The 16,433-nt window shown below is 50.6% G+C and overlaps 1 protein-coding gene across 2 annotated transcripts; it reads right to left on the bottom strand.

Annotated features, from left to right (window-relative positions):
• Positions 1-217: 217 nt before the first annotated feature.
• Positions 218-13,237, bottom strand: RADX (RPA1 related single stranded DNA binding protein, X-linked). Of its 2 annotated transcripts, none has more exons than XM_076054304.1 (2): positions 12,460-13,237; positions 218-10,413 (listed from the first exon to the last, which is right to left on the bottom strand). In XM_076054304.1, the coding sequence occupies exon 2, from the start codon at positions 10,066-10,068 to the stop codon at positions 7,447-7,449; it is 2,622 nt and encodes an 873-aa protein (XP_075910419.1). In that variant the 5' UTR covers positions 10,069-10,413; positions 12,460-13,237; the 3' UTR covers positions 218-7,446. The 2 variants fall into 2 exon arrangements, with proteins under 2 accessions (XP_075910419.1, XP_075910418.1); XM_076054303.1 differs by having other exon boundaries at positions 218-10,233; positions 12,460-13,236.
• Positions 13,238-16,433: the final 3,196 nt, after the last annotated feature.

The following is a 16,433-nucleotide window of genomic DNA, read 5'->3' as shown; positions in this document are numbered from 1 at the left end:
AGGTGCTCGCTAACAGCACTTGCCCCAACAGTCTGTTAAGGCTATACAGGGGATCTTTGTCTTTGCGTCCACAGATGTCACGAAACACAACGGAGCGAGTGTCTCATTTTAAATGTTTTTTAAAGGTCTCCTTGCATCGGGGGAAAAAAAACCCCTACATCTGCAGTACCGCGCTAATCTTTCATTTTAGAAACCATAAAACAAAGCAACGCCTGAATACGAAAACAAAATCCCTCTTTTTTTTATTTCGAAAACGGTGACAGTGTTTTCATTGAAAACGGGATAAGCAACGATGGACACAAAGGCGTGAATACAACACGGAAAAAAAACATCGATATCTCTCAACCACCCACACACTCTCTCTCTCTCTCTGCCCCTCTCATCCGACTCACACCACTCGCTCTCACTTCGCACTCGCGACAGGGACGGCGCAGAAGAACAGAGTTTGAGACGGGAAGAGAGGCCACTCCCGTGAACTTGCGTTGACCAAGCTGGTCACACGGATTCTGACTTCGCATTAACTTGAGGGTGGCCCTTTAGCCGGACATATATATAAAAAGGCACGTGCACGTTCATCAAATTCCGTAAAGAATTCATTACTTACGGTGTATGTACACGTGACGTTCAAGTCATACGCGCAGTTACACAGGCAAAACAGATTAGATTGGAAAAAAAAAGTTCGCTGATAGTGAGATCGTATGAACGAGTTAAGTAAAGATTTACAACTTGAATCAAATCGTTACACTAAATCGTGACAAGTTAATATTCTTATTTCGTATGGCTGACGCAGATGGCAGAGTAACAACAACAATTTCACATTCAGGTGGGCAAGCCAGACAACCACGTCAGGATCAGTGTAGTGCATCATCGCAGCAACAGAGTATTCACATTCCTGTAAACCCATACGGTTCATCTTCTTTGGTGGTTCTTTCGGTAAAGTCACGTAGAATGAGAATAAAATAATAAATTGATAAAATAAAATAACGCAGTAAAATTCTCACGACGTGACTTTACCGAAAGAACCAAAGAAGATGAATCCTTGCAGTCACGAAAGCTTTAAATCGAAATTTAACCCATACGGTTAACCACGTTTTTTGTGTACAGGGAAATTGAGATTTCAGGTCCATGCGGCGAACAGCCGTTTCAATACGAGCAACAAGCAAAAAAAAAGTGTCTATACTCTTTGGTTATTTCGGCAAAGTCACGTAGGTATAAGATAAAGCGGTCATCCGCAGGCGGAAAAAAAAAATCCAGCAGTGGAACTGCTGAACTAGCGAGAGAGCAGCTACCACCGCCTGAGGCCGACCCCCGCTTGTGTTGCGATCTAAACGTCGTGATATATTTTATTTTTCTACCGACGTGACTTTACCGAAAGAACCAAAGTGTATGGATTCCAGCAGTCACGAAAAGCTTCAAATTAAAAAATGTGTCTATTTGTTTGTGTTTCTCCCTTCTGATGAGACCTTTGTAGGATGAACGTTGAGATTTATAAGGGGCACGGGGGTGACCAATAAGGTCTAGAATTGGTCTGTAATAAGGTAGGGCGCTGATAATGGGTTGACAGCTATGGACTATCATCATCAGAGCTGCGATGTCTCATTCGTGTTTGTGGATTAGCGCAGTGCGTCGTTACACGTTGTACGGTCCCGTTCCGGATGAACACCACAGTCGCCACACGACTAACGGAGAGCTGTTGATTTTCCGTTTGTGCATCACGTATCATCCCCGCATCTGCTGCTGCCATAGTATGTGCAGTGGGTGCGGTTTAGGGTGGACCGTGAGCTTCGCGGAAGATCGAAACCAGTGATCCTCTGCGTTGGGTCTTTCACAACGAGGCGTTTGTTTGTGGTCGAGCAACACATTTCAATTGGTGTTTTGGACAAAGTTGCATGTTGCAGTCGAGTGCAACTTCACTTTGCACCACGAACAACAAACACTATTTACAAAACGGTGCTGAATTACAGTCGCAACGTTTAACTTCACCACGCTATTAAGCCCATAGAGGCCTGCATAAAATAAAATACCTTCAGAATTTTTTTTGAACCAAATTGGTGTCTTCTTGGTTCTTTCGGTAAAGTCACGTAGAATGAGAGTAAAACAATAAAACAAAATAAGACAATAAAATTCTCACGACGTTTCGGCCACAACACAAGTAGCCTCCTTCAGAATTTTATTGTCTTATTTTTTTATTCTCATTCTACGTGACTTTACCGAAAGAACCAATAAGATGAATCCTTGCAGTCACGAAAGCTTTAAATCGAAATCCAAATTGGTGTCGTTTTGGAAGACAATCTAAATGATGTCCTACGAGTTGGGAAGAAAGGCCAATTGCCCAAAACGTCACCTATCATATATTTTTCCATTCAAGGCCACAGTTTCATTGACATGAGGTTATATTTTTCGTTATATAAAGGATTTGCATTCATTGGGCGTTGGTTAAATACCAGGACGTCTCAAAGCACACATTACATCCCATATCAATCATTCCAAAGTCCAGCCGGAGCTTTATATTTTTTTTTATTTAGGCAAGGGAGACTCCTGACGACAGCAGTCTCTGTGTGACACGCATCACTGGCCCGAAAGTGGACGTAAGCCTGTCAGTAGGGGGCGACGCTGCTACTGGATATTTCATTTCACAAGCAAGTAAATCATAATAAAGGTTAAATTTTGATTTAAAGCTTTCGTGACTGCAGTAATTCATATTCTTAGTTCTTTCGGTAAAGTCACGTTGACCGTTTGTGTTATGGTCGAAACGTCGTGAGAATTTTTATTGTTTTATATATTTTATTATTTTGTTTCCCTTCAACGTGACTTTACCGAAAGAACTAAGAATATGAATACATAATAAAGGTTTTTGGGATAGATCGCGTTATTTATAAATGTGTCGTAACCCTCCACCACCCGACACGGCCGATCAGCAAAAAAAGTGTCATGTTGACAAAAGACAAATAATTCACTACTTTAGCACCACCGGTGTGTTGAAGAGTGAATCCACAACATTTACAGTTTGAATACGACGTTCGGCGAATTGCCCAATGATGCTGGATGTAATTACCAGCGAAACGTCGTACTCAAACTGTAAATGTTGTGGATTCACTCTTCAACACACCGGTGGGCTAAAGTAGTGAATTATTTGTCTTTTGTCAACGTGACACTTTTTTTTTTGCTGATTGGCCGTGTCGGGTGGTGGAGTGTTACGACACATTTATAAATAACGCGATCTAACCCAAAAACCTTTATTATGAATATTGGTCGCGAAAGCCTACGTGTTAAACTAAGCAAGTAAATGTTTGTCAAAAACAATTGGGACCACGACGCCGGACACACGCGGCTCAATAGGAGGCAATTCCAGTGACGGTGTCGTACGCAATGCAATAGGCCATCAGTCGTGACCCTAACATCAACAAACATAGCCCATAAACCTAAGCCTCACCCTATCTAATACTGTACAGCACCTCTGATTAGCACGCTCGGCTACGTACGGTGCGAAAGAAGTTCCACAAATGTACAGTGAATCCTTGGATTGCGAGTAACTTGGTCTGCGAGTGTTTTGCAAAACGAGCAATTTTTTAAAATAAATAAAACAAAATTTGATAAACGAGCGATGTCTTGCAATACGAGCAGTACGTACAGTATACGCTTTGTCTGCCTAGCGTCACGTGATCACAACTGAGCCAATGGTTCTTCTCTCTCTCGCTGCGGGATTGTGGGTAATCATCTCCCATGCTCGGTCTCAGTCGGCGTGCCTCACTCATGTTGTCAACATCCGTGCGAGCGTATACTGTTTACTACAGTACTATAGTGTTGTGACCACGTGTGACTGCGTAAAGCATGTTTTTATTTTGTGTCCAAGTGTAGTGACTGTTCTTTAGTAACTGTACTGCAAGTGAAAGTCGTCCTACGCAATAACCCTCCTCCTCCTCTCCTCTCTCTCGTCTCCCTCACACCAGCCACGATTAAATGTTATTTATAAAATTGATTACTTTATATTAAATTTAAATAATAATAAAAAAATAAAAAGGTATTTTGTATTAATCATTTTTATATGCATACAGTATTTTTAGGTTGTGGAACGAATCATCTGAGTTTCCATTATTTCTTACGGGGAAATTCGCTTTGATATACGAGTGCTTTGGATTACGAGCACGTTTCCAGAACGAATTATGCTCGCAATCCAAGGTTTCACTGCACGTCACAATAGCCCTTATTCCGACCCTGACATTGTAGCGCCAACTTTAACCAACTCAGCACATTCCCACTTACCCACCACGCGCATTAGGCTACAGATTACGACAGTCGAAGGCCTTGGGCATCCAATCGGATTTATTTCATTGATAAGTCCAATCACATTAGATTGGTTTTCACTAAGCCCTAAAGCTTGCTTACACCAGGGATCCTTCTCTTCCATCTTGTCAAAGCATCACAGCACCCTCTCACGGCGGAAGAGGGGAGTCATCAACAAGCGTCATAATTTTGAATGGAGGTCAAAAGACATCGCAATAAAACACCTCGTTGCGACAGACCCAACGCAGAAGATCCCCCCCCACCCCCCACCCCCTGGGGTTTGATCTCCAGTGAAGCTGCTCACGGTCGACCCCTAAACCCGCAATCCACTGCACAAGCCATGGCAGCAATGGATGCTGACGATACCCGATGCACAAATGGAAAATTCAAAAGTCTCCAGTAGTCGTGTGGCGACTGTGGGTCATCCGAAACAGACCGTAAACAACTAACGAGGCAACGCCCCGATCCACAAATACGAAGGGGACATCACGGCGATGAGACGCTCCTCCGCTGCTGTTGACGACGTTGTTCTGTGGCTTGACTACCTGAATGTGGGACAATTGTAGTAGTCGCTCGGCATCTGCATCAGCGGCCGTGCGAAAGAAGAGGTAAATTATTCGTGGAGGGTGACATTCAAAATGATGAAACTCGCGCACCGCTCGGCTGGAGAAAGTAGGAGATAAATAGCACTATCACTCGGTGCAATGTCCTAATGGACGGGGGGTGGGTGGGTGGGTGGGTGGCGGGGAGACAGGGTGCATACTTTATGCTTAAAGCTAAGTCAGCGTCCAGCACTGTTGACAGTTGTTGTTGTTTGGACGGGCGACTCCAACGAATCACGTGGCCTTGGTGCCGGTACATGTCACTTGACATTCCGCTGCCGGATCGAGAGACACGTAGGGGGCAGGGCATAAATGTTGACGAAGCTGATGAAACTCATAATATTGCCGATTTAAAAAAAAAACAATATCGCTCTCCTCCATCTTATTTGTCACGTGCCTAAAATACATATTTTTTTTGATTGTCAATGTAAATGACGGATATCTTTCTATTCAACATGTTTATACTCGTCAACCCATAAGGTTTACCCCGTATTCTTGTATAGGGAAATTAAGTTTTCAGGTCCATACTGCGTACAGCCATTTCAATACGGGCTTTGTAGGATGAACGTTGAGATTTACAAGGGGCACGGGGTGACGAATAAGGTCTGAATTGGTCTGTAATAAGGTAGGCAATGATAAGGGGTTGACAGGTATGTATGTTTTTCAAATTTTAAAAAACTTAATAACATTCAAATAAATATCACACTTCATCAATAGATCCAATGTGGAGACTCGGAGCTGATTGTGTCTGGCTCGCACAACTTGTGAATGCCATTCATACACGCATTTTGCGACTTAACTTGAGAAATGCCATTTTTGGCAAGTAATGCACGTGGAACTTACGCTGTTTAAATTCCAGTCTTAATGCCAGATGTGCGTCCCTCCCACAAGTGTCATGCGTTACGTTATTTTGAACCGCTGGCTACAATTCTACCGTAGATAGTTGCAGATGTTTTATTAGCCGTGCATATAACATTTCCCCGCTATTGTTCGATCTGTACAACCCCTGTAAGCCCTCCCTTTCTTACGTAACACGTACCACCCCCCCCCCCCGCCCCCCGCTACCGGCATCGGCCGTTCTGTCCGGATCGCCACTGAGAGACAGCTTCCGAGCTCGTCGGTCGTTGCCTGGAGCCACAAAGCCGCTCGCGAAATCTGCAAAACTTTGCAAACGTTCGGAGCAAATGAGCAATTGTAAATGCTTCCGGGAGAACGTTCGTGTAAAAACCAAAAAAAACCTTAACACAGGCACGCGCGGTACGTTATAATATTTGACATTCGTGGCCGAGTATAACCGCTGTGAATGGCTGTTCCCCCCCCCCCTTCCGCCCGCGCTTGAAAAGGATGTTAAATTAATTAGGCCACTATACCAGCGAAGGACACTAGCGACGTAAATAATAAAAAAAAAACAACCGCTAACATCTCGTGTGATTTGCCGGTCACGTTTCACGACGCACGGGAAGCCGTTTTATGTCCTGAAGGAGAGGGCGACCTTCCTTGCCGAGTCACTGCCCAGCGCCGCCGCAGACTCGGGCTTTGCAGATCTCCGGGAGCGCGACCGAAAATAACGATAAATAAAAACCACCGATAATCGTCACTTGGCCTCAAGCCCACGGAGGTTTTGGCAAACCGTCGTGCCGATGTCCGTGTTGAGCAAACTGCAAGGCACTTGGACAGGATTCAATCAATCTTGGGGGTGCGACCGGTGGAAATTTACATGAAGGTGAGGTTACATTTTCTCGCAGGCAGGTAAAAAAAATAAAATAAAGGTAAATGCGCGTGCACGATCGCAAGAACCTTCCGTTGTTCGGATGGCTACCGTTTACGAGTGGTACGAGCCCACACGCAGGCTTGGTCACAAGCGCTGTGAGGTTTAGATGCTGCATGGGTGCAATGCAAACGATGCTCCCAATTCACAGGTGGTAAATTAGGGTCTTTCCACTTTACCTGCATCCTGCCGTGGAGTGGGAATTCATCTTGGCAAGCGAATTGGTGAGATTTCCAGTCTTGGGAATTTTAAGGTGAAATATCCAGACAGGAACAACTGTGTGGAAATGGTCCCTGCCGTAACAATGTGGAATTTTCTTTACCGGTTGCTGTCAAATAAGTTAAGCGTCGCCCGTCACATTTTAATTTAACCCTCGAGTTGTAAAGCAACACCCAACTGCTACAAGGCAATATGGTAGAGGAATACTGATATCATAATAATGACACTGCAATTCATTTAATTGTTAAGAAAAGCTCGCAAACCCTTTGGTAAATGAGCCCGGCGTGTGTCCGACCAAATCCATTTTGAACCTAAGAAAACGGAATACATGAAAAACCCCGCTCAAGAGATGGATCAAAAACCTACTCGCTACGCTGGCCACCCTCCGTACCCTCGTGGGGAGGGGGGTCACAAACCCGGCGCCGCCCGAGGAGGAGACGTGGCAGCAAATTCCCGGCGCGTCCCAGCCGGCACGATCGGCCGCACGATTCCGGCCAACTCGGCACACGGGTGTGGACGAGACCCTCGTGCAATTCGGCGACCGAGAGCAGAACGACCGACGGGACGGCGGCGTCACATGCCCGGCGCCGGGTACGCCCGGTTCAGCGTCACCTCCACGCTATCGGCCCCCAGCCGGCACTGCTCCAGCACGAACAGCATCCTCTGGCCGGCGAGAGGCGATGCCGACTCCGTGACCTGCAGCGGCGAGACCCCGGGCGGCACGCTGCCGTGCGCCAGAATCTCCAGCAGGCCGGCCCGCTCCTCGGCCAACGCGCACGCCGCCCGGCGGTCCCCGCGGTCCCACACCGGCACGAACGGCACGTCCAGCGCCACCTTGCGGTCGAGCCCCAGCAGCGTCACCACGAAGTAGCCGACGCGATCGCACGCCGGGCGGAAGGCTTCGGCGGCGGGCGCGGCGCGCGGGGGCAGGCTGGCGCGGCGCGCCGGCTGCAGGTTGCAGAGCTCGCGCTGCGCGTCGCGCCGCTCGTGGTCGTAGCGCCGCATCACGGCCTCGGCCGGCAGCTCGCCCAGGCGCAGATGGTCGGCGAGGACGAGCTGAGAACCCGACCAGCCGTTCGTCTCCCACAGGGCCTCGGCGGAGTCGGGCCCGCGCGCCGCGGAACCCCGCGCCGGCGGGATCTCCTGCGACGTGGTCAGCATCGTCCGGCGCGACGGCTCGCGCTCGGGACCGGCCGACGTCTCCGCCGACGGCCCAAACAAGCCGGCGACGCTCCCTTGGCTCGCGTCCGCCGGGGCGCTGGGCGCCACGGGCTGTCGGCGGCCCCCCACGACGTCGTCGAGCCTCGGCTTCTTTTTCGCGGCGCCGCGTTTGCCGGCGACGGCCGCGCCCGGTCGGGTTTTTCCCGAGCGCAGGTCGTAGCTGCGCCACTCGACCACCTGCGCGGAGGTCAGCGGGAAGTCGTCCTCGTCCCCCGTCTCGTCCTCCGCCTGCGATGGCTGCGCCGGCGCCTCCGCCGCCGCCTCCGCGTCCCGGACGGGCGCCGAGGGCGGCGCGTCGTGCCCGCCGCCGTTCTCCTGCCCGCCCGCCCCCTCGCTCAGCTCCACGAAGCGCACCTCCGCGATGGTGCCCTGCACCACCAGGCGCTTCCGCTCGCGGTAATGCAGCCGGGCCATCTCCGAGCGCAGTTCCTCCAGCGGGGTGACGGCGAGCGCCGTCGGCAGTCCCTCGGCGAACTCCGCCAGCGTCGGCGGCAGCGGCGGGAAGACGTAGCACCCGCCGACCGCCGAGCGGGCGAAGAAGTCGTCGTCCGCGATGCCGCAGCACCACCGCGCCACCTCGAGCACGGCGGGCTCGGCGGCGTACGGTTTGTCGGCGTGCTGGCCCGTGACGAACACCTGGCTCTCGACGGACGTGGTGAGGTAGGGCCCACCGAGGCCGTGCCTGACGCGCATCTGCGTGCACACGACGAGCGTGGCGGGCCGCAGGAGCTCGTGCACGTCGGGCTGCGACGTGGCGAAGAGCTGCAGCACGAAGGGCTCCTCGCTGCTGGCGTCCACCGCGTGCACCCAGCGGCTCACCCAGAAGTCGTCGCGCGCCCGCCACGGCTCGTCCTTCTTACGGATGCGTTCCTGGCGCCCCACGTACGACACCAGGCCCACCACGTCGCACGCGCGGTCGGCCGGCAGCGAGCCGAGGTCGCGGCGGCGGGTGAAGCGGTAGCGCCCCTCGGGCAGGTGCCAGGCCGGGTCCACGTGGCGCGGGTGCACGACTCGGATGTCGGCGGCCGGGTGGCGCGAGTTCAGGTTGATCTCGAGCGTCTTGAACGTGGGCAGGCCCACGTCGTAGACGTCGGGCCAAGTGCGGCCCGCGAAGGCGCCCTTCAGCGTGTAGTCGCGCAGCACGAGCGCCTGGCCGGGCTGCAGGCAGCGGAACCACTCGGGGCACAGCTCGTTCCACAGGACGGCGGGCATCACGCCCGTGCCGTCGCACACCTCCAGGTAGACGCGGTAGGGCCACGGGCGCCGCCTGTCGACGCGGCCGAAGTGCAGCAGCCGCGACTTGTGCAGCAGCCGCACGACGAGCGGGGGGCCCCTCGCGCCTGCCGCGGCGACCTCCTCGAGGCTCCTGACGGTGGCGCGGCGCGCCAGCCGCACCGGCACGTCCTCGGCCGTCGCCTCCTCCCACCGCCGCCCGTAGTAGTCCTCGCCGTTCCACAGGGGCAGGTAGTAGTCGCGCGCCGCCCCCAGAGGCTTGTCCGCGCACGACGCCCCCAGGGCCCAGGGCAGGGCCTCGGCGTCGGCGCCCACCAGCAGGCGCGAGCGCTCCGCCACCACCTCGGCGTCGGCGATGACGGGGAAGCGGACGCCGACCACCAGCCGCTCGGCCGTTCCGACGTCGTAGCGGAGGACGAGCAGCTCGCAGCCCGCCTTCAGGCGGTTCGTGTGCACGAGGTGGCTCAGCCGGAGCGCCAGCGAGCACTTGAGCCGGCGCTCGCCGTCCGTCACCGTGACGTCGTAGGCGAAGCTGGGCTGCGGCGCCTGGTGCTCGCCGTGCTCCTGCGGCACCCTCAGATCGCGCAGGTAGCGCTCCACGGCCACCACGGCGACCGACGAGGGCTCCACGTTCACCTCCATGCTCTGCAAGTCGCCGAGCGTCGCGGTCAGGCGCGCCAACGGGGTGGGCCCCGGCGGGGTGGGCGCCGGCGGCGGCGATGCCGCGGGGGGTTCGGCCATCGCCGAACGCGACGGCAGCAGTTGCCAAGGGGCGGCTCGGCACCGAAGGGTTCAAGGCGCCGGTGCGGCCGCTGCCGTCTCACCGAACTGCCTTGCGCGCAGAGAAGCTTGCGACGACATCATCCCCCTCCCCCCCGCAGCCTTCGCCTGGCCTAAGCGCTGAGGCTGAGAAAAAAAAAGGGAATTTGTCCACACGGTGCCGCTGGTACGTTCCTGAAGAACGACTGAGACTAAGCATGTCCTTATTGGGGAAGGGCATAGATTGTTGTGAAGTTGAAATATAGGAGGGGTTATTATTACGCGGGTGCAGTCACACCACCGCGGGTTTACATCGGGGATGCGTTCCTGAAAGACACGACGGGGAAAATCGCGATGACGTAAATCCAAGCGTTGATTACCATATAAACACGTAGGTTTCGCGACCAATATCATCCATAAAACAGGTTTTTTTTAGGGTTAGATCGTGTAAAAATGTGTCTTTAAACTCACCTTTGTCACGTAAACAGAACATGCCAATTCGTTACTAGTACATCATACTGGTGTGTTGGAGAGCAAAGCCACAACATTTACAGGGTTATGTTTATGGATTTGTTTGATTAGGTTTAGGGCTATGAGTGAGGGTTATGAGGGTTATGGGTTAGGCTTGGAGTTTCTGGATATGGTTTGAAGTTAGGGGTTAGGGTTTTGGACTTAGGGGATAGGGTTAGGATGTAGGGTTTATGGGTAAATTCTGGGTTTGGAATTATGGTTAGGGGTTAGAGTTAGAGGGTACAGTTAAGGTTACCGGTTACGTATTATATAGGCTTTTCTTTACCACTAATCTGACAAGAGAGTCTCGGCCTAACACATCACAGCAGTGTCAACCCATTCGCTGGATCAATGCCTTCCCAATCTATATAGGTTCATCGTGGGGGGGGGGTGGTGGTGGGTGGGGTTCTGACCATACTTCACCACGCTGGTCTATGCAGGGGTTTGGATGTGGATTCTGACCATACTTCACCACGCTGGTCTATGCAGGGGTTGTGATGTGGATTCTGACCATACTTCACCACGCTGGTCTATGCAGGGGTTTGGATGTGGATTCTGACCATACTTCACCACGCTGGTCTATGCAGGGGTTGTGATGTGGATTCTGACCATACTTCACCACGCTGGTCTATGCAGGAGTTGTGATGTGGATTCTGACCATACTTCACCGCGCTGGTCTATGCAGGGGTTGTGTGGATTCTGACCATACTTCACCACGCTGGTCTACGCAGGGGTTGTGATGTGGATTCTGACCATACTTCACCGCTCTGGTCTATGCAGGGGTTGTGATGTGGATTCTGACCATACTTCACCACGCTGGTCTATGCAGGGGTTGTGATGTGGATTCTGACCATACGTCACCACGCTGGTCTATGCAGGGGTTGTGATGTGGATTCTGACCATACTTCACCGCTCTGGTCTATGCAGGGGTTTGGATGTGGATTCTGACCATACTTCACCACGCTGGTCTATGCAGGGGTTGTGATGTGGATTCTGACCATACTTCACCACGCTGGTCTATGCAGGGGTTGTGATGTGGATTCTGACCATACTTCACCACGCTGGTCTATGCAGGGGTTGTGATGTGGATTCTGACCATACTTCACCACGCTGGTCTATGCAGGGGTTGTGATGTGGATTCTGACCATACTTCACCACGCTGGTCTATGCAGGGGTTTGGATGTGGATTCTGACCATACTTCACCGCGCTGGTCTATGCAGGGGTTGTGATATGGATTCTGACCATACTTCACCGCTCTGGTCGATGCAGGGGTTGTGATGTGGATTCTGACCATACTTCACCGCTCTGGTCTATGCAGGGGTTTGGATGTGGATTCTGACCATACTTCACCGCGCTGGTCTATGCAGGGGTTGTGATGTGGATTCTGACCATACTTCACCACGCTGGTCTATGCAGGGGTTGTGATGTGGATTCTGACCATACTTCACCACGCTGGTCTATGCAGGGGTTTGGATGTGGATTCTGACCATACTTCACCGCGCTGGTCTATGCAGGGGTTGTGATGTGGATTCTGACCATACTTCACCGCGCTGGTCTATGCAGGGGTTGTGATGTGGATTCTGACCATACTTCACCACGCTGGTCTACGCAGGGGTTGGTTGACACCCCTCGCTTACCGATGCGAGCTCTCTTGTGTTTGTGTGTTGATAAGGGCAAGCAAGTCACCAAAAACCGCACTGCAGCACAATTAGCTATATTAAAAAAAACCCGCACTGCCGCTCGACAAAGTGAGGCGCTGTGGGTGTGCGTAAGCTTTACTGACGTCGAGTGTAGAGAGGAGGGAGACGTTCACTAACGTCGAGTGTAGAGAGAAGAGAAGGAGAGAGTACACGCAGCTTTACCCCACGACGGCGGTGGTGGTGGTGGTGATGATGGGTGAGGCGTCGTTATCCGTGGGCCGGAACGCATTCGCCTCACCGCCCGCGCGCGCGGCCCCCAGGTCGTGCGTTACACGAATACACACGCTCGAGTCATAATAATTGACAATAAAGTTCGCTGCGACGTTGATAATTAAGAGCGAGCAGTTTTGTTGTTGTTGTTACGAAAAAGGGATGTTAATGTGGAGCGCTTAACTCGGCCCAGAATTGCCTAAAAAACCCACAATTGAGCGAGCGACTTTTCTCGGCCACTTAATTTGCTTTAATCGTCTTTATACTGTATATCCTTACACTCGTATATATAAAAAACGGTGCTACGTTTAATTAACTTAATAATCGCGGTTCTGTGGACACCTGAGGGGGAGCTCAAAACCGCGGGTGAAAGCGCGCGGCCGCGTCTCGATTCAAACTATCCGAGCAGTGACGTCACCCCTACCACCCGTGACGCCACGTCACCTCTACCACCACCGTGACGTCACGCCAATCACTACCTACGGCCCGTGACGTCACGTGAACCCAACGACCGCCGGTGACGTCACGTCCCTACCGACCGTGGCGTCATGTCACCCCCCCCCCAACTCTCACACTCCGCAGACCAATGGCATTTGTAGCTCAATTAATCACGAATTACGTCAGAATCTGTATTGATGATCAAATAGAATAAGCATTGATAATCAATACGTCAGAATATTTATCGATTACCAATACCTCAGAATCAATATTGACGCTTCATACGTCATAATCTGTATTGACGATCAATACGTTATCATCTGTATTGCTGATCAGTACGTCATAATCTCTATTGATGATCAATACGTATGAATCTGTATTGGTGATTAATACATCAGAATATTGTATTCATACTGCAGGAGCAATGGGATGAGCAATAACGCTTTTTTTTTAAAACAAATGGATCAATATGACGGTCATTGATGATCAATAATGACCATGCAACGCCTCCTAGTGTGCATTATTATTATTGGTTTAACACGAAGGTTGTCGCGACCAATATAATCCATAATACTCTCTAACACACAACCGGCGTGCTGTACACACAACGACACAGCCAATTCGTAAAAAAATGTTCGTCGCGTGAACAAAACGTGGCCCTTAAATTTTGATTTAAAGCTTTCGTGACTGCAGTAATTCATATTCTTAGTTTTTTCGGTAAAGTCACGTTGAAGAGAAACAACAAAATAATAAAATATATATAAAACAATAAAAAATTCTCACGACGTTTCGACCATTTGGGTTATGGTCGAAACGTCGTTTCGACCATTTGAGTTATGGTCGAAACGTCGTGAGAATTTTTTATTGTTTTATATATATTTTATTATTTTGTTGTTTCTCTTCAACGTGACTTTACCGAAAAAACTAAGAATATAAAAAAACGTGGCCCATTAAGTTACTTGTACAGGGGGCTGGAGAGTAAAGCCACTGCGACATTTACAATTGGGTTAGCTGGTGACAATCACGTTTCGCCGGTACATCATTACAGCAACAACAACAACCACCAGCATCATCAGGTGGCAGCCAGAATTGGGGTGGGGTGGGTAAATGTGATGTCGTCACTTGTGAACCAATCAGGTGCGAAGACCAGAGGGAGGGGGGTGGGTTCATGTCGTCATACAAGTCACAAGAGATGTCCAATTATGAGACCTCCTTTGCCAGTAACAAGATATAGGAATAGGTTTTACCCTTTTAACTGCCATAAAAACTGACACCTTCATTCAAGGCAAATGTAAATGCTCACCCCGAGCCCTCAATACTCTGATAGTGCGCTGTTTTTGAGTTGTACGCCTTTTGGCGTCTTCTGGTCCAACACCAGTGGAGACTAGGCTCTAAGAAAAGCCGTCTCGGGTGTGGACCAATCAAATTCAAGGACAGTGCATATTATTATCAGAGTTGTCTTTTTTGTTTGCATTTTGACAGCTTGTGTTGTGGTTATTGGAAACATGATGCCTTGAATAAAGGTGTCAGTTTTTATGCCAGTTAAAAGGGTAAAACCTATTCCTATAAGAGATGTCCAATTATGAGTTGGGTCATTCAAAGTTAATCAACAAACAGAACTGCACTGCTGCCATCATACGGCAGAGGGCGATACAAGCCCATTGACTTTATTCGGCGTTAGCGGAGGGCCCTCGTTCTTGTATGTATGTTGAACTTCTTTCGCACCGTACGTAGCTAACCGTGCTTTCAATCATCCAAGTGGAAAACTCATTGAGTTAGAGCTGCGTTTTTTGTTTATTTGTGCTGTCCTTCCCCCGTGCCTTCGATGAGCACGGTTGGTTAGCGTACGGTGCGAAATAAGTTCAACTTACATGCATACATAGACTCACACAGAGTCGCATAGACTCACACAGAGACCCATAGACTCACACAGAGGCCCCTAGACTCACACAGAGACGCATAGACTCGCGCAGAGACCAATAGACTCACACTTAGACCCATAGACTCGCACATGGACCAATAGACTCACACAGAGACCCATAGACTCACACAGAGACCTATAGACTCGCACAGAGACAAATAGACTCACACAGAGACCCATAGACTCGCACAGAGACCCATAGACTCGCACAGAGACCCATAGACTCACACAGAGTCCCATAGAATCACACAAAGACCCATAGACTCTTATAGAGACCCATAAACTCACACATAGACTCACACAGAGACCCATAGACTCACACAGAGACCCATAGACTCACACAGAGTCACATAGACTCACACAAAGACCCATAGACTCTTATAGAGACCCATAGACTCACACAGAGACCCATAGACTCACACATAGACTCACACAGAGACCCATAGACTCACACAGAGACCCATAGACTCACACAGAGTCACATAGACTCACACAAAGACCCATAGACTCTTATATAGACCCATAGACTCACACAGAGACCCATAGACTCACACATAGACTCACACAGAGACCCATAGACTCACACAGAGACCCATAGACTCACACAGAGTCCCATAGACTCACACAAAGACCCATAGACTCTTATATAGACCCATAGACTCACACAGAGACCCATAGACTCACACATAGACTCACACAGAGACCCATAGACTCGCACAGAGACCCATAGACTCACACAGAGACCCATAGACTCACACAGAGACCAATAGACTCACACAGAGACCAATAGACTCACACAGAGACCCATAGACTCGCACAGAGACCAATAGACACACACAGAGACCCATAGACTCACACAGAGACCCATAGACTCGCACAGAGACCCATAGACTCACACAGAGACCCATAGACTCACACAGAGTCCCATAGACTCACACAGAGACCCATAGACTCGCACAGAGACCCATAGACTCGTGCAGAGACCCATAGACTCACACAGAGACCCATAGACACACAGAGACCCATAGACTCGCACAGAGTCCCATAGACTCACACAGAGACCCATAGACTCACACAGAGACCCATAGACTCACACAGAGTCCCATAGACTCACACAAAGACCCATAGACTCTTATATAGACCCATAGACTCACACAGAGACCCATAGACTCACACATAAACTCACACAGAGACCCATAGACTCGCACAGAGACCCATAGACTCACACAGAGACCCATAGACTCACACAGAGACCAATAGACTCACACAGAGACCAATAGACTCACACAGAGACCCATAGACTCGCACAGAGACCAATAGACACACACAGAGACCCATAGACTCACACAGAGACCCATAGACTCGCACAGAGACCCATAGACTCACACAGAGACCCATAGACTCACACAGAGACCCATAGACTCACACAGAGACCCATAGACTCGCACAGAGACCCATAGACTCGTGCAGAGACCCATAGACTCACACAGAGACCCATAGACACACAGAGACCCATAGACTCACACAGAGTCCCATAGACTCACACAGAGACCCATAGACACACACA

Source organism: Petromyzon marinus, chromosome 65 (genome assembly GCF_048934315.1).
Source record: "Petromyzon marinus isolate PM22_M1 ecotype Great Lakes invasive population chromosome 65, UKy_Petmar_22M1.pri1.0, whole genome shotgun sequence".
Taxonomy (NCBI): Eukaryota; Metazoa; Chordata; class Hyperoartia; order Petromyzontiformes; family Petromyzontidae; genus Petromyzon; species Petromyzon marinus.
The sequence above is the reverse complement of the archived record's forward strand: the minus strand, read 5'-3'. Positions and strand labels throughout refer to the sequence as shown.

Excerpts from the sequence above, each read along its gene's own strand:
- RADX (XM_076054304.1), bottom strand. The coding sequence starts at position 10,068 with ATGGCCGAACCCCCCGCGGCATCGCCGCCGCCGGCGCCCACCCCGCCG.